Source organism: Piliocolobus tephrosceles, chromosome 10 (genome assembly GCF_002776525.5).
Source record: "Piliocolobus tephrosceles isolate RC106 chromosome 10, ASM277652v3, whole genome shotgun sequence".
Lineage (NCBI taxonomy): Eukaryota > Metazoa > Chordata > Mammalia > Primates > Cercopithecidae > Piliocolobus > Piliocolobus tephrosceles.
In genome coordinates, this window is record NC_045443.1 from 121,621,910 (window position 1) to 121,648,181 (window position 26,272).

At 44.9% G+C, this 26,272-nt stretch overlaps 1 protein-coding gene across 2 annotated transcripts in view; it reads left to right on the forward strand.

Moving 5' to 3' along the window:
* The window catches only part of DNAH10 (dynein axonemal heavy chain 10), a 175,380-nt gene that overhangs the window by 19,956 nt on the left and 129,152 nt on the right, over window positions 1–26,272 (forward strand). Inside the window, exons 7-18 of one of the 2 annotated variants that reach the window (XM_031936393.1) lie at window positions 651–808; window positions 1,492–1,722; window positions 3,285–3,475; window positions 5,373–5,571; window positions 7,788–7,982; window positions 12,300–12,470; window positions 15,338–15,514; window positions 17,945–18,070; window positions 18,909–19,081; window positions 19,997–20,148; window positions 22,367–22,531; window positions 23,242–23,449. In XM_031936393.1, the coding sequence (XP_031792253.1) occupies window positions 651–808; window positions 1,492–1,722; window positions 3,285–3,475; window positions 5,373–5,571; window positions 7,788–7,982; window positions 12,300–12,470; window positions 15,338–15,514; window positions 17,945–18,070; window positions 18,909–19,081; window positions 19,997–20,148; window positions 22,367–22,531; window positions 23,242–23,449 (2,146 nt within the window). The remainder of the gene's footprint in view (window positions 1–650; window positions 809–1,491; window positions 1,723–3,284; window positions 3,476–5,372; window positions 5,572–7,787; window positions 7,983–12,299; window positions 12,471–15,337; window positions 15,515–17,944; window positions 18,071–18,908; window positions 19,082–19,996; window positions 20,149–22,366; window positions 22,532–23,241; window positions 23,450–26,272) is intronic. The other variant, XM_026457372.2, reaches the window with a different exon arrangement.

Consider the following 26,272-nt stretch of genomic DNA (forward strand, 5'->3'; position numbering starts at 1 on the left):
CACTCTGCCACCCAGGCTGGAGTGCAGTGGCACAAACGTAGCTCACTGCAGTCTCAACCTTCTGGGAACTCAGGCAATCCTCCCACCTCAGCCTCCCAAGTAGCTGGGATTACAGGCGCACACCACCGTGCCCAAGTAATTTTTGTATTTTTAGTAGAGAGGGGGTTTTGCCACATTGGCCAGGCTGGTCTCGAACTCCTGACCGCAAGTGATCTTCCTGCCTTGGTCTCTCAAAGTGCTGAGATTACAGGTGCGAGCCATCATGCCTGGCCTGTTCTCCTTTTCTTTACATTATCTCAGTTTCCCCTGATTTATCTTTGACTGACTGTTTCAGGCTAGTGGTTATCTAAAATATCTGCTGGTTCTTTGTTCAAGTTTTAAAAAATTGAAGTCACTAGGTTGTAAACTCAGGAACATCTTAAATAACTAAGTCATTCTGATCAAGCTTAACGCTGGAACAATTATCTAAAATATTTGAATTACATTCTAATGAAAGAGAATGAGATACAGACATTACCAGGACAGGGGATGCATCAGATCTTATTATACTGGTGAAGCTTGAGAGAAGACCCAGCCGGTGAACTTGAATGTTTTTCTTTGTAATCATTCTTCCTGAACGAGTGACTGACTGATCGCTTTTATTTTCCTAGGTGAGATCAAGTTAGAAATGCCAACCATCAGTGTGGAGGGAGAGGTGTCCGACCTGGCAGCTGACCCGGAAACTGTTGACATCTTGGAGCAGTGTGTGATAAACTGGCTGAATCAGATATCCATAGCGGTTGAGGGCCAACTGAAGAAGACACCTCAGGTAGTTTGTGTAGGGCTTTCAGAGAGTCCCGATCCAGGTCATGCTCACCATGCTGGGAAAGAGCCCAGAGTCTGGGGTCTGCATCATCTGGCATCTTTTCTTACTGTTTTATGATTTCCTTAAGCCATCAAAATAAACGCACCCAAAATATCATTTCTGGGCTTTCTGATGTTAATGTGCTACCAGGTTACTGCCTGGATTGATAAAGATAACACTTTAGATCAGTCAGGAAGCTTGGGCTGCCAAAAACAGGAAACCCAACTCAGTTTGATCAACTAAGAAAGCAAATTCCTTGGCTCACATGATGGAAAAGTCCAGAGGTAGGGTTGCCTTCAGGTCCAGTTTGATCAGGGCTCTGGCTATGTTTCTCTCTGAATCTCTCAGTTCCAGACTCCTTTCTAGGGGCTGGGGAGCTTCATTCCTTAGGCTGGCTTCCTTGCAGCAGTTTCTGGCCTCACATCTGTACACCTCATTGTCTGGAGAAAGGCAGAGGGTGTTTTTAGCATTCTCAGCTGGAGCCCGGAGATTCACTCTGATTGGACCACCCTGGGTCAAGAGCCCACCCCTGAAGACCCTGAAGGATTGGAACAGTTGGACAGAAAGGAACGGATGCTGAAAAACCACCAAAGTGTCCGCTCCGCACTAATGATGAGAGTTCTTGGTGTGTTCATTTCACCTCTCAGGGTAAGGGCCCTCTGGCTGAAATTGAATTCTGGAGGGAAAGAAATGCCACCTTAAGTGCTCTGCATGAACAAACAAAGCTTCCAATAGTCAGAAAAGTCTTGGATGTGATCAAGGAATCCGACTCCATGCTTGTGGCTAACCTGCAGCCAGTGTTCACCGAGTTATTCAAGCTCCACACGGAGGCCTCAGACAATGTACGCTTTCTCTCCACCGTGGAGCGTTATTTCAAGGTACACTGGGTGTGCTGCGCTTTGCAGTCAGCTCTGTCAAAGGGATTTCCTATGATTTAATTTCCCTTTTAAAAATGTTCAGCATTTGGCCAGGAGAAGTGGCTCACGCCTGTAATCCCAGCACTTTGGGAGGCTGAGGTGGGCAGATCGCTTGAGCTCAGGAGTTTGAGACCAGCCTGGCCAACATGGTGAAACACTGTCTCTCCAAAAACAAAAATTAGCTGGGTATGGTGGTGTGCACCTGTAGTTCCAGCTACTTAGGAGGCTGAGGTAGAAGGATTGCTTGAGCCTGGGAGATGGAGGTTGCAGTGAGCCAAGATTGTGCCACTACACTCCAGCCTGGGCAACATAGTAAGATCCTGTCTCAGAAAAAAACCTCAGCATTTCAAAACTGTGATAAAATAGACATGACATGATATTATCATTTTAACCACTACCAGGCATACAGTTCAGTGGCACTAAATACATACACAATGCTGTGTGTCCATTACACTATTTCCAAAACAGTTTCATCTTCCCCAACTGGAATTCTGTGTCCATTAAACACTAACTCCCCCTTCCTCCTTACCCTAAGTCCCTGGTAACTTCTGCTCTCCTTTCTGTCTTTGTAAATCTGACTACTCTAGGGACTTCACATAAGGGGGGTCGTGCAGGACTGATCCTGTGTGCAGTCTCTTTCATTCAGCATCATGTTTTCAAGGTTCACCTGTGTTGTAGCTTGGAGCGTGTTAGTGCTTCATTCCTTTCTATGGCAGAATCATATTCCATGGCATGGATAGACTACATTTTGTTCTCTCTTCATCAGTTGGTGAGCATTTGAGTTGTTTCTGCATTTTGGCTATTATGAAGAATGCTGCTACGAACATTATTGTACAAGGATTTGTGTGGATGTGTGTTTTTAATTATTCATGTATTATGCATAGGAGTGGAATAGCTGGGTCATATGATAACTGTTTAACCTTCTGAGGAATTTCTAGACTGTTTTCCAAAGTGGTTGACCCATTTTACATTCTCAAGAGCAATACACGAAGGTTCTGGTTTTTCCATATCTTCACCACCACTTGTTATTGTCTTTCTGATAATAGCCATTGTGGTTTAATTTGCATTTCTTTAACAACTAGTGAGACTGAACAACTTTTTATGTACTTAATGTGCTTCTTGTCAATTTCATATTGTTGGTGAAATGTCTGTTTTAATCTTTTGCCCATTATTTATTTGAGTTATTCTTATAAGAGATTAAAAAAAGTCTGCTCACCTGGGCAACATAATACAACCCCATCTCTACAAAAATAAAAATAAAAAATTAGCCGATGTAGTGGTGCATGCCTGCATTCCCAGCTTACTTGGGAGGCTGAGGTGGGAAGATCACTTGAGTCTGGAGGGGAGTTGAGGCTGCAGTAAGCCATGATTGTGCCATTGCACACCAGCCTGGGCACCAGACTTGGTCTCAAAAAAAAGAAAAAAAAAACAAGAGTGAAACTTCTTGCGTGCTTACTGTTTTATGAAACTATCTGGACCCCAAGGCTAAGGGCTCTTGTGTGGCTCTCTCCTCTCTTGGTCAGAACATAACGCATGGGTCTGGCTTCCACGTGGTCCTGGACACCATCCCCGCCATGATGAGTGCCCTGAGGATGGTGTGGATCATCTCCCGGCACTACAACAAAGACGAGAGGATGATTCCGCTCATGGAGCGCATCGCCTGGGAAATCGCCGAGAGAGTCTGTCGAGTGGTCAACCTGCGGACTTTGTTCAAGTAAGAAGCCATAGCGTTCATTTTTTTGTTTTGTTTTTACTTTTAACTTTTTAGATCTTAAACAGCTCTATTGAGCTATAATTCACATATAATTCTCTCACTTAAAATGTACAATTCACTGGCTCCTATGGCCAGGCGCAGTGGTGCACACCTGTAATCCCAGCACTTTGAGGGGGCCAAGGTGGGCAGATTGCTTGAGGCCAGAAGTTCGAGACCAGCCTGGCCAACATGGTGAAACCCCATCTCTACTAAAAATTCAAAACTTAGCCGGGTGTGGTGGCGCATGCCTGTAATCCCAGCTTCATAGGAGTCTGAAGCATGAGAATTACTTGAACCTGGGAGGCGGAGGTTGCAGTGAGTGGAGATCACACCATTACATTCCAGCCTGGGTGACACAGCGAGACTCTGTCTCAAAAAAAAGGTACAGTTCACTGGCTTTTAGTATATTTGCAGAATTGTGCAGCCATAACCACTACCAATGTTAGAACATTTTCTTCATCCCTCAAAAGAAAACATGTGCCTTTTAGCAGCCACTCCCCACCTCTCCCTAATTGCCCTAGTCCTGGGGACCATACAGGGCGGGGTCTTTTGCATATGAATGGAATCAGACACTCCGTGACTTTTATGTCTGCCTTCTTTCACTTAGCATCATGTTTTAAAGGTTCATCCACATTGTAGCATGGATCAATGCTTCATTCCTTTTTATGGCTACATCATATTCCATTGTATGGAGATATATTTTGTTTCACGTACATTTATGTGTGTGTGTGTACACACACATATACATATATATCTATATGAAATTTTGTTTTAACTGCAACGTTCTTCCCCGGTTGTACCTGGAGAGACTGAGGCTGAGGTGGAACCACCTTTGAGGGTGTAGGGATGATGGAGGATGCTAAGGGAGACAGATAACTTTTCTCACTTTCTTAAAAAATATCTATATAGATGAGACCAGGTGCGGTAGCTCACGCCTGTAATTCCAGCATTTTGGGAGGCCAAGGTGAGTGGATCACTTGAAGTCAGGAGTTCAAGACCAGCCTGGCCAACATGGTGAAATCCTGTCTCAACTGAAAGTACAAAAAATTAGCTGGGTGTGGTAGTGGGCGCCTGTAATCCCAACCACTCAGGAGGCTGAGGCAGGAGAATCGCCTGAACCCAGGAGGTGGAGGCTGCGGTGAGCCAAGATCACGCCTATGTCTATATCTATATCTGTCTCATCATCTAGAGATCTATCTAGAGAGATCGATCTATCAGGATGTGTCTGTAGATCTGTCTATATGTTTCTAGATAGATATCTCTATTTACCTCTATCCATACAGATAGGTATCTATATCTCTATCCATCTATACAGATAGGGATCCATGTCGATGTATATGTATTTATATAGATAGCATATAAATGGAATCAGACACTGTGTGACTTTTTATTATCTATAGATATCTATATCTATATGTATTCATATCTATATATATAGACCGATCTCTCTCTCTCTATCTACCTGTATAGCTAGATCTCCACTTATATCTATCTGCATAGGTGAATTAGTTACCCAAAGGGAGGCATTGTCCTGCGCCCTGTTGCAGCTGCCGCTGTTGACCTCTGGCCTGGGGCCAAGGCCGCCTGCCCCCTCTGGTGTAGGGAGCGAGGTCACCAGGTGGCCCCGGCCCTGCACGCTGGCTGGCGGCTGCCGCGGGAACCTCGCAGCTTGGGACTCGTGCCCTTGCACATGGGGTAGGGCAGCCTCTCGTCCGCTCCGCCTTTTGCGATGAGGCTGTGAACCCGGTGGGGGGCGCCCGGGTCAGAGTTTCCCCGGACACTGGCTCCCCAGCTGGGTAGCGCGGCTGGGACCCGGAGCTCCACCCTCCTCCCATCACGGCATCTCTTGGCTTCGCAGAGAAAATCGAGCGAGTGCCCAAAACAAAACCTTGGACGCCAGGAACACCCTCAAGCTGTGGAAAAAGGCCTATTTTGACACCCGGGCCAAGATAGAGGCTTCGGGGAGGGAAGCTCGGTGGGAGTTTGACCGGAAGCGGCTGTTCGAGAGGACGGATTACATGGCCACCATCTGCCAGGACCTCTCCGACATTCTGCAGGTAGGGGCTGGGCGAAGGCCGGCAGAATTTGCCCCATGGAAGGCAGTTGGCATTTGACAGTGGCCCTGTCCATGTCAGGTAGGAGCTGGGCGTCAGAAAGGGCCTGGCAGGGAGAAGCCCTTCAAAGAAAGAACATACGGAATATACTAGAATGGACCAGAGTACACCAGAGCTTTGCAACTTTTTGTTGCTTTCCCTGACATTCCTCCCTACCCCTGCTTTTTGGCTTTCCTTTGACTTTTTTTTTTTTTTTTTGAGACGGAGTCTCGCTCTGTCGCCCGGGCTGGAGTGCAGTGGCCGGATCTCAGCTCACCGCAAGCTCCGCCTCCCGGGTTCCCGCCATTCTCCTGCCTCAGCCTCCCGAGTAGCTGGGACTACAGGCGCCCGCCACTTCGCCCGGCTAGTTTTTTTGTATTTTTTAGTAGAGACGGGGTTTCACTGTGTTAGCCAGGATGGTCTCAATCTCCTGACCTCGTGATCCGCCGGTCTCGGCCTCCCAAAGTGATGGGATTACAGGCTTGAGCCACCGTGCCCGGCCTCCTTTGACCTTTTTGGCCACTCCTTCTCCCTGTCTTTTGCAAAGCTCCCCTCCTCTGTCTTCTCCTTAAATGTTGGAACCCCTCGGAGGCCAGTCTGAGATCTCTCTTCACTCTCTCCCTAAGCCAGGCCCAGTCTTCCCGGAACTCCATGAATGGACAAAGTGCCGAGTGGCCAATTGAATTAGCCACGTCCCTTGTCTCCTGAAGGTTCACCCACCCCTTCATTCTAAATACATTCATGGAAAACTCACTGTGTTCTGGGCACTCAGATGTCTTGCTGCTAGAGGAACCACAGTGAGTGCAAAGCAGGGCCGGCTGTGGTGTGGCAGCGCCCTGCACTAGAGGGAAGTGATGCCCTGTGCTCAGGGGCAGGAAAAGAAATGCTGTAAAAAGAATTCAAGTAGGCTAGGCATGATGCATGATGGCTCACACCTGTAATCCCAGCACTTTGTGAGGCTGGGGTGGGAGGATCCCTTGAACCCAGGAATTTGGGGCCAGCCTGGGCAACATAGCAAGACCCTGTCTATAAAAAATACAAAAATTAGCCAGGTGTGGTGGTGCACACCTGTAGTCATAGGTACTCAGGAGACTGAGGTGGGATGTTGGCTTGAGCCTGAGAGGTTGAGGCTGCGGTGAGCTGTGGTCACGCCAGTGTACACCAGCCTGGGCAACAGAGTGAGACCTTGCTTCAAAAAAAAAAAAAAAGAAAAGAAAAAAAGAATACAAAACATAAGGCTTTTTTTGACTGGGTGCAGTGGCTCACACCTATAATCCCAGCACTTTGGGAGGCTGAGGTGGGTGGATCACAAGGTCAGGAGTTCAAGACCAGCCTGACCAACATGGTGAAGCCCCATGTCTATGAAAAATACAAAAATTAGCTGGCTGTGGTGGCGGGCGCCTGTAATCGTAGCTACTTGGGAGGCTGAGGCAGGAGAATTGCTTGAACCCAGGAGGCAGAGGTTGCAGTGAGCTATGCCACTGCACTCCAGTCTGGGCGACAGAGCGAGACTTTGCCTCAAAACAAAAACAAAAACAATTTAACCTCGATGTGGAATCACCGTAGCTAGTGTGTGCATGGGTATTTCGTTGTTACCAGAACAGTGGAAACGCTGCACAGAACTACCTCTGTGGTTTATCATCTCACCTCTTTTTTGTGTGTGTGTGAGACAGAGTCTCGCTCTGTCACCCAGGCTGGAGTGCAGTGGCACGATCTTAGCTCACTGCAATCTCTGCCTTCCAGGTTGAAGTGATTCTCCTGCCTCAGCCTCCTGAGTAGCTGGGATTACAGGCATGCACCACCACCCCTGGGTAATTTTTGCATTTTTAGTAGGGCGGGGGTTTGCCAGGCTGGTCGTGAGCTCCTGGCCTCAACTGAAATGCCCACCTCAGCCTCCCTGAAGCACTTTCCACTGCAAATGCAAAGGCCCTGAGGCAGAAAGGGACATGGCCTTGGAGGAAGGCATGGGTGGCTGCAATGCGGGGAGGAACAGGCAGGCGCAGACCCGGATCTATCCTATGTGCCTTGGGCATAGTACTGAAGGGCTTAGTCAGGGAGGAGGTTACTGTGTGACATGATTCTTGCCCCCAGGTCAATCTAGATATGCTATCCATGTGTAGTTCTAATATTCACAGGAAAACCCATATGTAATCTCCTCATTGTTCCGTTTGATTGGACAGGTTTTGGAGGAATTTTATAACATATTTGGTCCAGAACTAAAGGCAGTGACGGGGGACCCCAAACGCATTGATGATGTCCTGTGCAGGGTGGACGGCCTAGTCACCCCCATGGAAAACCTGACCTTTGACCCCTTCAGCATCAAGTCCTCCCAGTTCTGGAAATACGTGATGGATGAATTCAAGATTGAAGTTCTGGCAAGTGACACATCCATTGAGTCCATCTTGGGAGTAGACACCATGTTTTCTCTGTGTTAAATTTGTTGGGTTATTTGGTGATGCTTAGAGTCTTTTTTTTTTTTTTTTTTAAATCACAAGTAATACCTGCTTATTAATTGTAAAAAACAAAAACAATACGGAAGTGCATAAGGTAAAAATGAACATTCCTCAATCTTCTTTGTCCCCACACCGATTCTCCATATGGGATAAGTTTAAGTTGAGCTAGACACAGTAGCATTTCTACAAAGTTTGTTTTGTCCAATACAAGTTCACCTATCTAGGAGTGAAGTTAGGTGAACTTCACTACAAACCAGATATGGCAAGAGAATCACAAAGCACCCTGTAAGGTTTTGCGAATTGTGTTTTGTCAGAAGGCTGAGGGCATGGAGAGCCAATTGGAAACAACCTTTGGGATTGGGGAAGCTTTGGACGGGGGAAATGAGGACGAGGAAGGAGGCTGAGACAGCGGAGGGGGTTTCAAGTGGGAGGAGCAGTGTAAATGAAGGTGACAGACCTGAGAAAAACAGGAATTGTCCGAGGCAGAGCAAACAGAGGGGTTTGGCATAACACATATGGGTAGTAGAGGGAAATCAAGCTAGAAAGGTGGGTTGGGTGAATAATTGGTGATGAACAAAGAGGACTAGAGTGAGGAAGGAGACTTACTTCAGTAGGCAATGGGGCACCTTAGAAGGTGGTTGACCAAGGAATGATATAGCCAGAATTATAGGTCAGATGTAGCGGCTCATGCCTGTCATGCCAGCACTTTGGGAGGCCGAGGAGAGAGGATTGCTTGAACCCAGGAGTTTGAGACCAGCCTGGGCAACCTAGTGAGACACCCGTCTCTACAAAAAAACTTAAAAAAAAAATGAGCCAGGCATGGTGGCTCCTTCCTGTAGTCCCAGCTACTCAGGAGCTGAGGTGGGAGGATCCCTTGAACCTGGGAGGTCGAGGTTGCAGTGAGCTGGCTGAGATCACACCACTGTACTGTAGCCTGGGGGACAGAGTAAGATTCTGTCTCAAAAAAAAAAAAAAGTGAAAAAAACAAAATCAAGGTTTATACTTCAGGAAGATTTTTCTGGCTACAGCATAGGCTGCTTTGGGCTAGGGAAAAACAGAGAGTGGGGAGATGATATAGGAGGTGATAACCTGAGGTGCTGGGGAGGCAGAGTCCATCAGAGAGAGGCTGCAGCTGAGAATCAGATTTCACTTCCCACAGCATGAAGAGTGACCCATCGTGCTCACCTTTTCAGTCTCATATAGGAAGCATTGATTAGGAGCATCCCTATTTATGTCTTACACAGTTGTTTTTATAACCTCACAGCATCTTTTTATAAGGAAAACCCTAGACAGTTCTACTTGGTTATATAGACATTGCCATGTTAACTGTATCTAATTTTATCAGCTGCTATTTTTTTTTTTTTTTTTTTGAGACGGAGTCTTGCTCTGTCACCCAGGCTGGAGTGCAGTGGCAAAATCTCCGCTCACTGCATGCTCCACCTCCTGGGTTCACACCATTCTCCTGCCTCAGCCTCCCGTGTAGCTGGGACTACAGGTGCCCGCCACCACTCCCGGCTAATTTTTTGTATTTTTGGTAGAGATGGGGGTTTCACCGTGTTAGGCAGGATGGTCTCGATCTCCTGACCTTGTGATCCGCCCGTCTCGGCCTCCCAAAGTGCTGGGATTACAGGCGTGAGCCACCGCGCCCGGCCTATCAGCTGCTATTTTAAGTGTTATTTGCTTTTTCAGTTGAAGCTTTTTTGATTTTCTTTTATTATCTTTTATTTTTTAGAGACAGGGTCTTGCTCTGTTGCTCAGGCTAGAGTGCAGTGGTGTAATCCTGGCTTACTGCAGCCTCAATTTTCTGGGCTCAAGTGATCCTTCCACCTCAGCCTCCCAAGTAGTTGGGACCACAAGCATGTGTCTGGTTAATTTCTAAAATTTTTAAATGGAGATGAGGTCTCACTATGTTGCCCAGGTTGGTCTTTAACTCCTGGCCTCAAGTGATCCTCCTGCCTCAGCCTCCCAAATAAATTGGACTTTTCATCAAAGTCACTTAATCACGTGATACTAAAGGATTCATAATAAGAAAAAGCAGCCCATGCTTAACTCCTTCCTCATTTTTGCTGTCATTTTCCACAATTTTAGATGTTTCTTTTGTTGTTAACCCCCATATTTTTTTAAGAACAAGCCAATGTGGTTATTTCCTGATTTATTAATTTAGGCTTCTGTTAACTTCTCAGAGTAGATACAGGCTGGACTCTCCTGTTCCTAATCCCATTTGCCTCTTTGTCATCTAACACAGTTTCTTCATAACTTTTAGTTAAATTAATGGCTAGTGTTTACTCATTATGTCTATGCAAATATTGTTCACTGCTGAGCTGGGAAGTCCATCAAAACTACAATAACTTTCTTGGCCAACCCTTCAACTTTCCTGGAGTTAATAATTGCTTTTGTTTTTTATTCGCCTGGTTATTTATGTACCCATTGTTAATTTTTTCCAACTTCTTTAATATCTCTGTCACATACCTATCAACAGTAGGCTCTAAATACTTAAAATATATCAGTGCCATTATTCACCTAGAGGCCTTCCTCCCAGAGCTCACTGTCCTCCTACTCTAGTCTAGCTTGTTCTGTTTCTTTCTTTTCTCTTTTCTTTTCTTTTCTTTTCTCTTCCTTCCTTCCTTCCTTCCTTCCTTCCTTCCTTCCTTCCTTCCTTCCTTCCTTCCTTTTTTCCTTCCTTCTTTCCTTCCTTCTCTTTCTTTCTGTCTTTCTTTCTTTCTCTTTCTCTCTCTCTCTCTCTCTTCTTTCTTTCATTCTTTTCTTGACAGAGTTTCACTCTTCTTGCCCAGGCTGGAGTGTAATGGCCAGATCTTGGCTCACTGCTACCTCCGCCTCCAAGGTTCAAGTGATTCTCTTGCCTCAGCCTTTTGAGTAGCTGGGATTACAGGTGCATGCCACCATGCCCAGCTACTTTTTGTGTTTTTTAGTAGAGACAGGATTTCACCATGTTGGCCAGGCTGGTCTTGAACTTCTGGCCTCAAGTGATCCACCCACCCCGGCCTCCCAAAGTGCTGGGATTACAGGCATGAGCCACCACACCTGGCCAGCTTGTTTACTTTTTAAGCCTGTTATAAAGCAGTCTAGGACCCTAAGACTTCCTATCTTCTCTCATCTGTGTTGGATTTTCTATTTTCTAGATCTCACCTCTTCCTCTTTCCTGTTTACTCCTTCATTTTGCTGGAGCACATTTAGTAGCTTCCTAAGTAAGGTTTCATGAGACATATATTTTTTGAGTCTTGTATGTATGAATTCTGAAATAACAGGTATAGAATTCAAAGTTGAAAATAACTTTTCTTTAGAAATTTGAAGTTTTTTCATTGATTTCTAGCTTCCAATATTAGAAGTCTGATGTTATTCTTGAGTTAATTTTTCTAGAACTAACCTTCCACTCTTTTATAGAATGGAGTGAGAATGGGAGGGATTGAGGCTGCAGAGTGGCCTGACTGTGCAGGGTGAGAAAGGGATTCCCTGTTTGCCCCTCACCTTCATGCACACTGACCCCCTTCCTGGGGCCCAGTGCCTCCAAATGTTGAGCCTTCTGGAGTTTGTCTTCAAGGAATAAACAGGGACTCACTTGCGCCCCCTATTTTCAGCATTAGGTTGTAACTACCTGCCTTAGTTAGTTTCTTTCTTTTTTTTTTTTTTTGGGAGGGAGTTTCTCTCTGCACACTGGAGTGCAGGGGCGCTATCTCGGCTCACTGGCTCACTGCAAGCTCCGCCTCCTGTGTTCATGCCATTCTCCTGCCTCAGCCTCCCGAGTAGCTGGGACTACAGGTGCCCGCCACCACACCTGGCTAATTTTTTGTATTTTTGTATTTTGTATTTAGTAGAGACGGGTTTTCACCGTGTTAGCCAGGATGATCTCGATCTCCTGACCTCGTGATCTGCCTGCCTTGGCCTCCCAAAGTACTGGGATTAGAGGTGTGAGCCACCGCACCCCACCCTGCCTTACTTAAAATTCCTGAACTATCTCCTCTGTTGTTGTGTTCTCTCCTGTGTGTTTTGTTTATATGAGTTAATACTTTAAAAAATTCCTTTACCTTTCAACTGGTTGGGGAGCGAGATCAGGAAATCAACATAACCAATCTGCCACTTTAAATTGGATACCAGCTTCCATTCATGTGCCATAGAAATCTGTCCCAAGCCACTGAGTTTTTTTTCCTCTCATTTCTTGCCACTTTATTTTGGCAGGATAATTACAGGGGCATGAAGGTTGTTTTCTTGATTTTTTTGCAGGTTATTGAGAAAGAAGCAAAACATTTTATTGATGAATCTTTTAAGACGCTTCGATCCGCTGAAGCAGCATTTGACATGCTTTTAAAATTTAAACACATTCGTTCACGGGAGGCTGTTAATCGACAAATGATGATGAAATTTAATGATATTCTTGCACAGTACTGTAAAGAGGTAATTGAAAAATCGATAGCTGCCATAGCATTAAAAATACACTTGGCAAAATGTGAACAATTGAATTCCACTGTTATCTGTCTTTCCCATCTGAATTCAGAGAAACTAGAATTTCCCCAAATTAGCATGTTATATAATACAGGTAACCCAAACAAAGTGGGTTTGTTTATTTCACGGAAAAATTCAATAAGAATTAAGTATATTATGATTTACTCACATTGTGGTGGGCCCTGTGTGGGTTAGCAATAATCCTGGTAATAATAGTAATCATAGTTAACCATGTCCAAGGATCGTATATGTATTTATAATTAACTCGGAACAATTTACCTGGTGCTTGCATATCTCAAGTATGGTGTTAGGCGCAGAGATAGAGAGATGAACAAAACACGGATTCTGCCTTTAAAGAAGTCAGTATCTAGTTGGGGAAATAGACCAAAAAATGCTTATAATCTGCTGGGCACAGTGACTCATGCCTGTAATCCTAGCACTTTGGAAGGCCGAGGCTGGTGGATTGCTTGAGTTCAGGAGTTGGAGACCAGCCTGGGCAGCATAGCAAAACTCTATTTCTACAAAAAATACAAAAATTATCCTGGTGTGGTGGCGTACGCCTATGGTCTCAGCTACTTGGGAGGCAGAGGTGGGAGGATCACCTGGGCCAAGGGAGGTCAAGGCTGCAAGTGAGCCATGATCTTGCCACTATACTCCAGCCTGGGCAACAGAGTGAAGCCCTGTCTTTAAAAAAAAATGCTGGCCAGCCGCAGTGGCTCATGCCTGTAATCTCAGCACTTGGGGAGGCCGAGGCAGGTGGATCACTTGAGGTCAGGAGTTCAAGGCCAGCCTGGCCAATGTGGTGAAACCCCCTCTCTACTAAAAATACAAAAATTAGCCAGGCATGGTGGTGGTGCCTGTAATCCCAGCTACTGAGGAGGCTGAGGCAGGAGAATCACTTGAACCTGGGAGGTGGAGGTTGCAGTGAGCTGAGATTGCGCCATTGCATTCCAGCCTGGGCGACAAGAGCGAAACTTTGTCTCGAAAAGAAAAAAAAAAAAAAAAGAAAAAAATGCTTATAATCTTATTTAGAAGACAAAATGAGAATATGTGGAATGATTAGATGAGCATAAGGTAGTATAAAAAAAGGCCTAAGGTGGTCTCCTGATGTCTTAGTTTCTCAATCCTGCTGGAACTAATGACCACAGACGTAGTGACTTAGAATAACACAGATTTATTCTCTTATGGTTCTGGAGGTCAAAAGTTTGCCATGGGTGCCCCTGGGTTTAAATCAAGGTGTCAGCAGGGCTGTATTCCTTTCAGGAGTCTCTAGAGATGATTCAGTGTGTAGCCCTCCCCAAATTCTAGAAGTTCCTGGCTCCCTTTCGTCTTCAAAGCCAGCAGTGGTCACTTTCACGTCAAATCACTCTGACCTTCTTTTCTGCGTCCACTTCCTGTTTTAGGACCCTTGTGATTACATAGGACCTCCCCAGAAAATTCAGGATCATTTCTCTATTTTAAGATCAGCTGGCTGACAATGTTAATTCCATCTGCAACCATAATTCCACTTTGTCATGTAACATTACATATTTTCAGCTTCTGGGGATTAGGATGTGGACATCTTTGGGAGGCCATCACTGTGCCTGCAACACCTAATTACCCTCATGAGAGCTCGGACATGCTTCTTTTAAAAACACAGGTCTGGTGACTGTAGTCAATAATAACTTAATTGTACATTTAAAAGTAACTAAAAGAGTATTAATTGGATTGTTTATAACACAAAGGATAAGTGCTTGAGGGGATGGACACCCCATTCTCCATGATGTGGTTATTACGCATAGCATGTTTGTATCAAAACGTGCCCTATACCCCATAAATATATATACTTTACCCACAAAAATTAAACACTAAAAATTAAAAAAAACCCAAAGGTCTGCCACTGTGGTCATGTCTAGAACAGATTTCAGGATCTCTAATAATTGGATCAAACCAATATACACAGTGGTTATGCTCTGTAATTGTAAGGCAATTTGGAGCATTGCATATGTTAAAGAAAAGATTACTACAGCCAGGCTTGGTGGCTCACGCCTCTACTCCCAGCACTTTGGGAGGTCGAGGCAGGCAGATTACCTGAGGTCAGGAGTTCAAGACCAGCCTGGCCAACATGGTGAAACCCCATCTCTACTAAAAATATAAAAATTAGCCGGGTGTGGTGGCGTGGGACTGGAATCCCAGCTACTTGGGAGGCTGAGGCAAGAGAATCACTTGAAACTGGGAGGTGGAGGTTCCAGTGAGCCAAGATCACGCCACTGCACTGCAGCCTGGGCAACACAGTGAGACTCCATCTCAACAACAGCAACAAAACAGGTTACTACAGAGCATAAGAAAAAGTAGTAAATAATAAGTAAACAGTGAAAACACTATTCTGCATCTTAGAATATTTTTTGACATTCCACTTTTGGTTTCCTTAAATATTCAAATATTGGCTGGGTGTAGTGGCTTACGCCTGTAATCCCAGCACTTTGGGAGGCCAAGGCGGGTGGATCACGAGGTCAGGAGATTAAGACCATCCTGGTTAACATGGCGAAACCCCGTCTCTACTAAAAAATACAAAATATTGGGCATGGTGGCAGCCGCCTGTAGTCCCAGCTACTCGGGAGGCTGAAGCAGGAGAATAGCGTGAACCCGGGAGGTGGAGCTTGCAGTGAGCCAAGATGGTACCACTGCACTCCAGCCTGGGCAACAGAGCAAGACTCCGTCTCAAAAAATAAATAAATAAATAAATAAATAAATAAATAAATAAATAAATTCAAATCTCATCTTTCTTGGCTAACTTGTCGATGTTTATCACTTACAGAAGACATTTGATTGCTTTTCAGATTGACATCATTAATAAAATCTTTGTCCAGAACCTTGAAAATCCACCACTGTGTAAGAATCACCCTCCAGTAGCAGGTGCAATATACTGGGAACGATCTCTGTTCTTTCGGATTAAGCACACCATCCTCCGATTTCAAGAGGTACAGGAGATACTGGACAGTGATCAAGGACAGGAGGTATGTTGCTCTTGCTAGAATTGGCTTCTTTTGTATTTGATGTTTTTTGTTGTTGTTTGTTTTTTGAGATGGAGTCTCGCTCTGTTGCCCAGGCTGGAGTGCAGTGGTGCAAGCTTGGCTCCCTGCAACCTCCACCTCCCAGGTTTAAGGGATTCTCCTGCCTCAGCCTCCCGAGTAGCTGGGACTACAGGCATGCACCACCACGTCTGGCTAATTATTTTTGTATTTTTAATAGAGACAGGGTTTCACCATGTTAGCCAGGATGGTCTCAATCTCCTGACCTCGTGATCTGCCCGCCTTGGCCTCCCAAAGTGCTGGGATTACAGGTGTAAGCCACCGCGCCTAGCCCTGTATTTGATGTTTTAATCCTAGACTGGCTGCCCTCCCCGATCCCATCCAGCAGAAGCATTAGATCAGGCTGCTGCTGCCGTGCAGCAGGCTATGTAGAGTGGCTCATTTGAGAAGCAGCTCAATTTCAGACCCATGCCTGTAAGTTAGAGGGTCTTTCTGTTATCCTTGCATTTGTGCTCATATTAAACTATCTTTTGTGTTCCCGCTTTTTCTTTTCTTTTTCTTTTTCTTTTTTTTTAAGACAAGGTCTTGCTGTGTTGCCCAGGCTGGAGTGCAGTGGCATGAGCACAGCTCACTGCAGCCTTGACCTTCTGGGTTTAAGTGATCCTCCTGCTTCAGCCTCCTGAGTAGCTGGGCCTACAGGTGTGGGCCACTACGACTGGCCCATTTTTGTATCTTTTGTAGAGATGAGTTTTCACCATGTTGCCTGCCCAGGCTGGTCTCAAATTCCTGAGCTCAAGCAATCTACCCACCTCGGCCTTCCAAAGTGTTGGGTTTACAGGCGTGAGCCACTGCGCCTGGCCTGTGTTCTTTCTCTTTGGCATCTTAATACATAGGACATCTTCCAGATTGTGGTCATGTGAGCTTCTTCCTGTACTTAATTTTCAGCTTCTTTGGAGGATGGCTACCATGTTTTCGATATGATCCCACCCCCCAGCCCATTGATTTATGTCTGTTATACAGCAGAGGCTGCTAAGCCACTTCTTTGAAGATCCAGATAGTCAATGTTTTAGGGGTTTGGACAATTTCTCTGCAATGACTCAACCTGTCATTGTTGCAATAAAGTTTCCCCCAGATAATACATTATGAACACGTATGGCCGTGTCCAATAAAACTTTATTGATGGATGCTGAATTTGAATTTCATATCGTTTTCTTGAGTTATATAGCATTATTGTTCTTTTGCTTTCCTTTTAATCATCTAAATCATTTTCTTCTCTTCGTGTAAAAGCTGTTCTTAGTTCATGGGTATAGACCAAGGCAGTTCATGGACTGTAGTTTGCAGAAGGCTGCCAGTCAACCTAGATTTCAAGTTATACCAACGATATTAGTCCATTTTGCTATAAAGAAACTGGGTAATTTGTTAGAAAAGAAGTTTAATTGGCTCACAGTTCTGCAGGCTGTACAGGAAGTGTAGCCTTCCTGGGAGGTCCCAGGAAACTCCCTATCATGGTGGAAGGCGAAGTGGGGGCATCTCACATGGTGGGAGCGGGAGCAAGAGAGAGTGAAGGGGGAGGTGCTGCCCACTTTCACATGAGCAGATCTCCCGAGAACTCACTCAGCATCACCAGGACAGTCCCAAGAGGGGTGGTGCAAACCATTCACTAGAATTCCACCTTCATGATCCAGTTGCCTCCCAGCAGGCCCCACCTCCAACCCTGGGAATTACAATGCAGTATGAGATCTGGGGAGGACACAGATCCATGCTATATCACCATCGCAGACCAACTCTCCAAGCTTTGGGAAAATTTATCGACTTCCTTTTTCAAAATGTGTTTATATGTAATATTAATAGATTTTTATATTATATTATTTAATATAACTATATTAATCATTTATTATATTAACAATTTTTAATTATTATATTTGTAATTTATGTATACAAAATTATGTAGAGAGATATGAAAAAAGTTTATATATAATTATATAAAAATGACCAGGTGCAGTGGCTCACACCTGTAATCCCAGCACTTTGAAAGGCCAAGGTGGGCAGATCACCTGAGGTCAGGAGTTCGAGACCAGCCTGGCCAACATGGTGAAACCCCATCTCTACTAAAATACAAAAATTAGCTGGGCGTGGTGGCATGTGCCTGTAATCCCAGCTACTCGGGAGGCTGAGTCAGGAGAATTGCTTAAGCCCAGGAGGTGGAGGTTGCAGTGAGCTGAGATCATGCCATTGCATTCCAGCCTGGGCGACAGAGTGAGACTCTGTCTCCAAAAAAAAAAGTATATAAAAATAAATGTTTATGTATAGTAATTTATATTTTATATTTATAATTTATATAAATTGTCTGTGTAGAACGAGATGAAAAATGTTATTTTCAAGGACAAAATGACAGTTGCTTGAATTCTTTGATAGGTCAAACAAAAATATTTGGAAGTGGGTAAGACAATGAAGGAGTATGAAGACAGGAAGTACGAGCAGTGGATGGAGGCGACGGAGCAGGTGCTGCCGGCCCTCATGAAGAAGAGCCTTTTGACCAAGGTGCGCTGCCCATGCCCTCATTCCAGATTGCTGCGTGAGACCATGGTGTCTGCCATATTTTCTCAAGGCTTGATTTGTTGACATTCATGAAGTTGGGTCACTTTCCAGAATCAAAGACAAGGAAGGGCTAGGGAGGGAGGAGAAAGGAAAGAGTGGAGATGGCATGATGCCATGGTTAGAACGTGGGCTGGAAACGGGCAGCCCTACTGACTCCTTGGGCAAGTGGCTGGACACCGAGCCTCTGTTTCCTCATTTATGAAATGCATTTTATAAATCAGATGATGTAAACAAGCAAAGGGTTGGTTGACCCATATATGAAACAGAGCTGACAGTTGGCCGTCTTTAACCTGCAGAAAAATGCCCCTGATTCATCCTCTTCTTTAGCGCTGGGCCTGGCACTTAGCGAATGCTCCATAAATGAACACCTGCCAGTAGGGAGGAAAGATGCGGCCTGGCAGTTTTAGGTCTTTGGTTCCTGAAATCCTGATGTAGGGACCAAAGCAAGTGGAGGGGGCCAGGTGGGACCCCTAGGGAACAAGTGTGCTCAGATCCAACCAAAGAGGCAACTGTTCCATGTCAGATTTTCCAGCGTTTCAAGGCAGAAGGGATTTCTGGTGAAATTGCTCCATTTTCAAATGCCGGCTACTGAATTGATTCTTTAAAATCTCCGTTCACCAAACAAAATACATATTCCAGCCAATTCCAGCCAGCGCCCCCGTCTGTTGGGGATCAAGGGCCCAGTGTTGATCTTTTTCATGTTCACTTTTGGTGTGGGTTGTGTTGATCCAGCTGTCTCTTGGACTGTCCTGGCCATGCTGATGGAATGTCTCTTCCACAGTCTTCCACTGCTGCGGAGGAGCCTTTGACTTTAGAAAGGGGAGCTGTTTTTGCAATCAACTTTTCACCTGCTCTCAGGGAGATTATTAATGAAACAAAGTACTTAGAGCAGCTGGGGTTCACTGTCCCTGAATTGGCAAGAAATGTTGCGCTCCAGGAAGACAAATTCCTTAGGTAAAAACATTCTTCTCTTAAATTAGCAGTAAGCTTTTTGGTCTTGGGACCCCTTTATACTCTTAAAAATTACTGAGGACCCCTCCGAAAGTTTTTGTTTTTGTGGATTTTATCCTTATGAATTCTTACCACATTAGAAGTGGAAGCTAAGGACTGGGTGTTGTGGTACTACCTGTAGTCCCAGCTACTCGGGAGGCTGAGGTGGGAGGATTCCTTGAACCTGGGAGAATAGAGGCTGCAGTGAACCATGATTGCACCACTGCACTCCAGCCTGGGAGACAGAGCGAGACCCTGTATCCAAAAATAAATAAATAAACAATAAAAGAAAAAAATTGAAGCTAAGAAAAGTTTAAAATATGGGGCTGGGTGCGGTGGCTCACGCCTGTAATCCCAGCACTTTGGGAGGCCGAGGCAGGTGGATCATGACGTCAGGAGTTCAAGACTTGCCTGGCCAGCATGGTGAAATCCCGTCTCTACTAAAAATACAAAAATTAGCTGGGCATGGTGGCTCATGCCTATAGTCCCAGCTACTTGGGAGACTGAGGCAGGAGAATTGTTTGAACCTGGCAGGCGGAGGTTACAGTGAGCTGAGATCTCACCACTGTATTCTAGCCTAGGCAACAGAGCGAGACTCCATCTCAAAAAAAAAAAAAAAAAAAAAAAGAAAAGTTTAAAATAAGGATCAACAATAGTAAACCTATTTCATGTAATATAAATAACATCTTTAATTAGAAGTAACCAACATTTTCAAAAAAGAAAGTTAATGAGAAGAATGATGTTTTAAATTTCTGCAAATCTCTCGATCAAGGTTGGTCTTGATCGAGACCATGGTCTTTTGCAATCTCTTGACTGCAAAAGCTTTTGATGAACTTAAAGGTGGTCTCCTCAGGTTTATGACATTCCTGTTGTGTGCAGGTACACAGATGGGATACAGCGCATGTTGGATCATTATCACACGCTCATAGGGACGTTAAACGAGGCAGAGTCCGTGCTTCTCAACGACCATTCCCAGGAGCTACTCCGAGTGTTTAGGTCTGGATATAAGAGATTGAACTGGAACTCACTAGGTAACGTCATTCATCTATTGACTGCCTTTTAGACTTGGGGATGCAAAGTAATTCTTTTAGGTTGTTTTATTTGAATTACCATTTTCATATGTTTATAGACACAATTAACAGTTTTTGAGGGTTAAGAAATACACGTTGTGGAACTTAGAACTGATCTCCAGGCTGTCGTTGGGATGAAGATAAGAGGGATGACATTTTCACACTCTGCAGACCCAAAGCACATTTCACCAAAAAGAAGGTCACCTTTACTTTTTTTTTTAATTAAAAATTCAATTTGGAGGTAATTATAGATTCACATGCAGTTGTTAAGAATTACTACAGAGGGAGACTTTGTAACCTTTAGTCATTTTCCCGAAGTAGTAACTTCTTGCGAAACTAGAAGATCACAACCAGGATACTGACATTGATACAGTCGAGATAGAGAGCATCTTCACACCACAGCGAGTACTGTCAAGGCCACTTCCCTCCCGACCTTGCCCTCTCCCTAATCCCTGGCAACCAGGAATCTTTATTCAGTTTCTGTAATGTTGTCATTTCAGAGTGTTATATAAATGAGATAACACATAGCCCTTTTTTGAGTTGGTTTTTCTCGCTCAGCCTAAGTCTTCAAAGATCTGCCCTTGTTGTTGCATGTGTCAACAGTCTGTGGATTCTTGAAGAATACTCCACGGTATCAATGTGCCATAGTTTGTTCAGCCTTTCACCTCTTGAAGGACAGCTAAGTTGTTTCCAGTTTTGGCTCTTATGAATAAAGCTGCCATAAACATTTGTGTACAGGGTTTTGTGTGAACATGAGTCTTCACATTTTCTGGGATAAATGCCCAGGAGTGCACTTGCTGAGTTGCACGGTAGTTGTGTGTTTAGTTTAAGGTTGTTGTTACTGTTGTTGTATTGAGATGGAGTTTAGCTCTTGTCACCCAGGCTGGAGTGCAGTGGCGTAGTTTTGGCTCACTGCAACCTCCACCTCCTGGGTTCAAGCGATTCTCCTGCCTCAGCCTCCCGAGTAGCTGGGATTACAGGTGCCTGCCACCACTCTGGCTCACTTTTGTATTTTTAGTAGAGACAGGGTTTTGCCATGTTGGCCGGGCTGGTCTTGAACTCCTGGTCTCAAGTGATCTACCTGCCTTGGCCTTTCAAAATGCTGGGATTACAGGCGTGAGCCACCACGCTCAGCCTTTTGTTTTTGTTTTTGTTTTATTGTCATTCTGTCTTATAGGGTGGCTATGCCATTTTACATTTCCATCATCCATATATGAGTGACTCGGTTTCTCCACATCCTGGCCAGTTTTGCTGTCACTTTTTTTTCTTTAATGTTGGCCGTCTGATAGCCGTGTCATGATATCTCATGGTTCTGATTTGACTTCCATAATGGCTAATGGTGTTGAGCATCTTTTCATGTGCTAATAAGCACAAATATGTCATGTGTATGACTTCTTCAGCAACATGTCTTTTTATGACTTTTGCCTATTTTCTAATTAGATTGTTTGTTTTCTTCACTGTTGAGTTTTGAGCATCCTTTGTATACTCTAGGTACTCGTCCTTTATTGGATGTGTGGTTTGCAGATATTTCCCCCTACTCTGTAGCTTTTCTTTTCTTATAGGAGGGCCTTTGGTAGAGCAAAAGCTTTACGTTTCAACTAAATCCAACGTATCCATTTTCCCTTTAATGGGTTCTACTTTTGCTGTCAAGTCTAAGAATCATAAGTTTTTTTCTCTCCTGTGGTTTCTGTTTCTAAAAAGGTTATAGTATCATGTTTCACAGTACAGCCTGTGATCCATTTTGGGGTTTTTATTTTTATAAAGTGAGACTGATCCTAAGTGCTGAGCCTGAGTTTACTGTTCATGTTCTTGCTGTTCATCTAAGCTCCAGGCCAGAGGAGGTTGTAGGCAGGTGGTGTGGAGTGGAGGGTTCACGGAGCTCCAGCAATGGAAGATAGCACGGTTGATAGTCCCTTTCTCCCCAAGGTGCTGCAGCCAGGACTGTGTAACATTTGAATAGAAGAAATGCATTGATTGGTTGATTCTGGGCTCCGGAGTCCTTGTCCCAGTCCCTTAGGATTCAAAGTGGATCTGTGCCACCCCGAAGACCCAAGGGGTTGGAATGAGCAGGGTCTTTCCTGGGAAGGGGTGCCAGTATTAACGTCACAGACATCGGTAGGGGGGATGTGGAAAGACAGGGTTGGAAGCCAAATGTCTTTCTTTCTTTCTTCCTTCAAAGGTATTGGTGACTATATAACTGGTTGCAAACAGGCCATTGGGAAATTTGAGTCTCTCGTCCACCAAATTCATAAGAATGCAGATGACATTTCTTCCAGGCTGACGTTAATAGAGGCCATAAATCTCTTTAAATATCCAGCTGCTAAAAGCGAGGAAGAACTCCCAGGTAGATCTGACTTCTGGGTTCTCCAGTTATGGAATTAATGAAAAAATATATTGTATATACATGCATGTGTGTGTGTATGTGTATATATATGTATCTATAAATATACATATGTATTTGTATATTCCATGAATGGCGTAAAACCATTTCTAATGCTCTCAGTCGTTTACTTGAAAGAATCATGGGTAGCTGTTACTTTTTGTCATGTTTTATGTATTGCTTAGTTTAACCAATTCATGTTTGTTTGTTTGTTTGTTTTCTGAGATGGGGTCTCACTATGTTGCCCAGGCTGGTCTTGAACTCCTGGCCTCAAGTGATCCTCCCACCTCAGCTGTGAAAGCCTATGGTACTTTGTTGATAACTTTGTAACAGTGAAGCGAGTTGCGATTTTTATGGGCTCACATTTACTTGTTCAAGAAAGATACTTTAAGTGGTCTCAGACTAGCCAAAAAGAAATTCAAGATATGTCAACAAGGAATTGAAGAAAAACAAGATTGCCCAAAGCTATAAAAGCCACCTTCTGGGTGTGCGTAGCTGGTTGTCACTTATTTGTTGCTTAGCGTGTATTCTGATACTGACTTGTGTTCTGCTTTGGGCCGAGGTTGGAGGCTGTTTTGTTGTTTTTAAGACACATAGCTCATGTTTGGATTGCCTTTTCAGTGCTGTCCTTCCCTGTGTTCATGGACAGCTCTAAAAGACATCTTTTTCTCTAGGTGTGAAGGAATTTTTTGAACACATTGAGCGAGAAAGGGCCAGAGACGTGGACCACATGGTCCGGTGGTATCTTGCCATTGGACCGCTACTGACTAAAGTTGAGGGCCTGGTCGTCCACACCAACACAGGCAAGGCCCCCAGGCTGGCCTCCTACTACGAATACTGGGAAAAGAAAATTTATGAGGTCCTGACAAAGCTCGTTCTGAAGTAAGTCCATCTTGTTGCGTGTTTTAAAATGGTGTGTGTAGATGAAAACAGTTGACAAATATGGACAGTTAGAGGGGATGGCAAGGTGGAGAATGAAAATCAGACGGATGGTCAGGCGGCTTTCTGGCTGAAGGGCACTCACAGAGTGGAGGGATGACCTTCATGATCTTGTGAGGACCCTCGACATTCCAGAAAAGAAAGGCTCCCTCTCCCCACCTCAGCTGTCTGAAACTTGTGAGCCTGTGTTCAGCTGGCAGCAGAGAATCACTGTCACTCAATACTGACCAGAATCCCGGAGGACTCCCCGGTTCATGTTGACAGTGACAGACGTTGAAGGACACACAACCCATTCCCTCTTCTGCTGGTTTCAAGTCGACCCCTAGCTAGCATGATCTGTGCGTGTTGAATGCCTGTTGCATGTGCCAGCCTCTGACACGCCAGACTCTGTCCCTTCCCTCCTGGGCCTCACCCTCAGCAAGCCCACCCAGGCCAGCTGGAAGCTGAGTGCCTGGACCCCATCGCGTTGGTGGCCCACAGACTGTTCTGGGGTGTAAGGCTGATAGTTTAGGATCATTCTAGGAAATCAGCCTGTGAAATCCATCACCATTACTATTACATCTGTATTGTCAAGAGCAGTGTTCATTTTATCACGCAATGTCTTCCTTATGAAGGGAACTCCAGAAGAAATGACTCTAGTCCCTTCTTTGACCCCAGCCTCACATTTTTCTTTTTTGCTTTCATTTTCTTGTTTGGTTTTTATATGATACAGACTCTATGAATTGTTGACTTCATAGCTTTCCCTTTCACTTTGGCTGCTAGGAAGCTTAGAACCAAATTTGTAGCCTAAATACAGTGGTACTTATGATTATGATTTGTATTTTTAGTCTCATCTGAACACGTAGGAAAGTTCACCTTGCACCATGTTCTGTGCTGGACTCTTTCCAGTTCTCATCCCTGTTTTACAGAGGAGGATACAGAATCTTGGCAGGTTAAGTGACTTGCCTGGGACCACACAGCCAGTAAGAGAAAGGGCTGGGATTTGAACCTGGGCAGTCTGACTCCAGTATCATTTCCTGAAATGGTGTCTGATTAGTGTCTTCTTCCTTTCTTATTTTACCCCACTTTGATTTTAGGATCTCTTACTGCAGTTAAAGTATCTTTGTGAGCTGCTAAAAATCTCTTTTGGGATAATACACTGAAAAATAAAACAAAAACCTTTGGTCTTCTTGTTTTCTGGACCCAGTTTGGCAAACTTCTCTAAGTTGATCCTTTAAATAACTCTGTTTTCTATGTATTTCATTTATTCTCTGTTACTGCTTTTAACTTAGATTCCTAAAGCAGTCCCTTACATGGAGCTACCTCCTATAATGTTTCCCTTACTAACATGCTATGTTTTCTTTTGATCCATTTATTAACTCATTCATTCATCTGTTCATCCATCCATCAATTCATTCACTCGTCCATCCACACATTCATCCATCCGTCCATCCATCCATCCATCCATCCATCCATCCATCCATCCATCCAAGGTTTAGTAAAGCCTGCCCTGCGCTGGCTGTTGGATTAGACTCTGGTTACAGACAAGGCCCCTGTATCCTTGCAGTTTCTGTAACCTCATAGAAAAGGCAGGACACAGGGAAACAGACGTAAAAGAGATGAGTTCTGTAAAAGAAATAAAGCAGCATGGTGTTCTGGGGAGAGAATGGAGATGCTGCTGTAATTGGGTGGTCAAGAAAGGCCATGGAAATGCCACATTTTAGTAGAGACCTGAAGATGAGGAGTGAGCTGAAAGTAGGAAGAGCTTTCTGGGGGAAGCTGAAAACTGCTGTGAAGACCCACAGGTGGGCCTTTGGTCAGTGCAATAAACAGAAAGAAGGAAGGATGAGATTGAAGGAGGGGATAATGCTGGAGAGGCTGGCAGGGGTGGATTAGGTCACAGGGAGCCTGGGAAGAAGCCATAGCAGGGAGCTTGCATTTTATCCGGACAGCCATGGGAGGCTGCTGGAGTGTTTCCAACTGGAGAGAGAGGAGGAGGGGGAGGAAGAGAGAAACAGGAAGAGGGAGAGGGAGAGAGAGATGGGGGGGGAAAGGAAGAGAGAAGCCTGGAGAGGGAGAAAGAAACAGGATGAGGGAAGGAGAGACGTGGAGAGAGAGGGGAGAGAAGAGAGAAGGGGAGGGAAAAGGAGGAGGGAGGGAGAAGGTGAGAGAGGGAGGTGGAGTGAGAAGGGAGGAGGGAGAGGGAGGAGTCAGATTTTTTTTTTTTTTTTTGAGACGGAGTCTCGCTCTGTCACCCAGGCTGGAGTGCAGTGGCCGGATCTCAGCTCACTGCAAGCTCCGCCCCCCGGGTTCACGCCATTCTCCTGCCTCAGCCTCCCAAGTAGCTGGGACTACAGGCGCCCGCCACCTCGCCCGGCTAGTTTTTTGTATTTTTAGTAGAGACGGGGTTTCACTGTGTTAGCCAGGATGGTCTTGATCTCCTGACCTCGTGATCCGCCCGTCTCGGCCTCCCAAAGTGCTGGGATTACAGGCTTGAGCCACTGTGCCCGGCCTAGATGTTTTTGTTTTGTTTTGTTTTTTGAGACAGGGTCTCACTCTGTCACCAAGGCTAGAGTGCAGTGGCATGTTCACGGCTCCCTGCAGCCTCGACCTCCCCATCTCAAGCAGTCCTCCCACCTCAGCCTCCCAAGTAGCTGGGACCACAGGCGTGTGCCACTATGCCCAGTTAATTTATTTTAATTTTAGAGACAGGGTCTTACTATGTTGCCCAGGCTGGTCTCAAACTCCTGGGCTCAAGTGATCCTCCCACCTCAGCCTCCCAAAGTA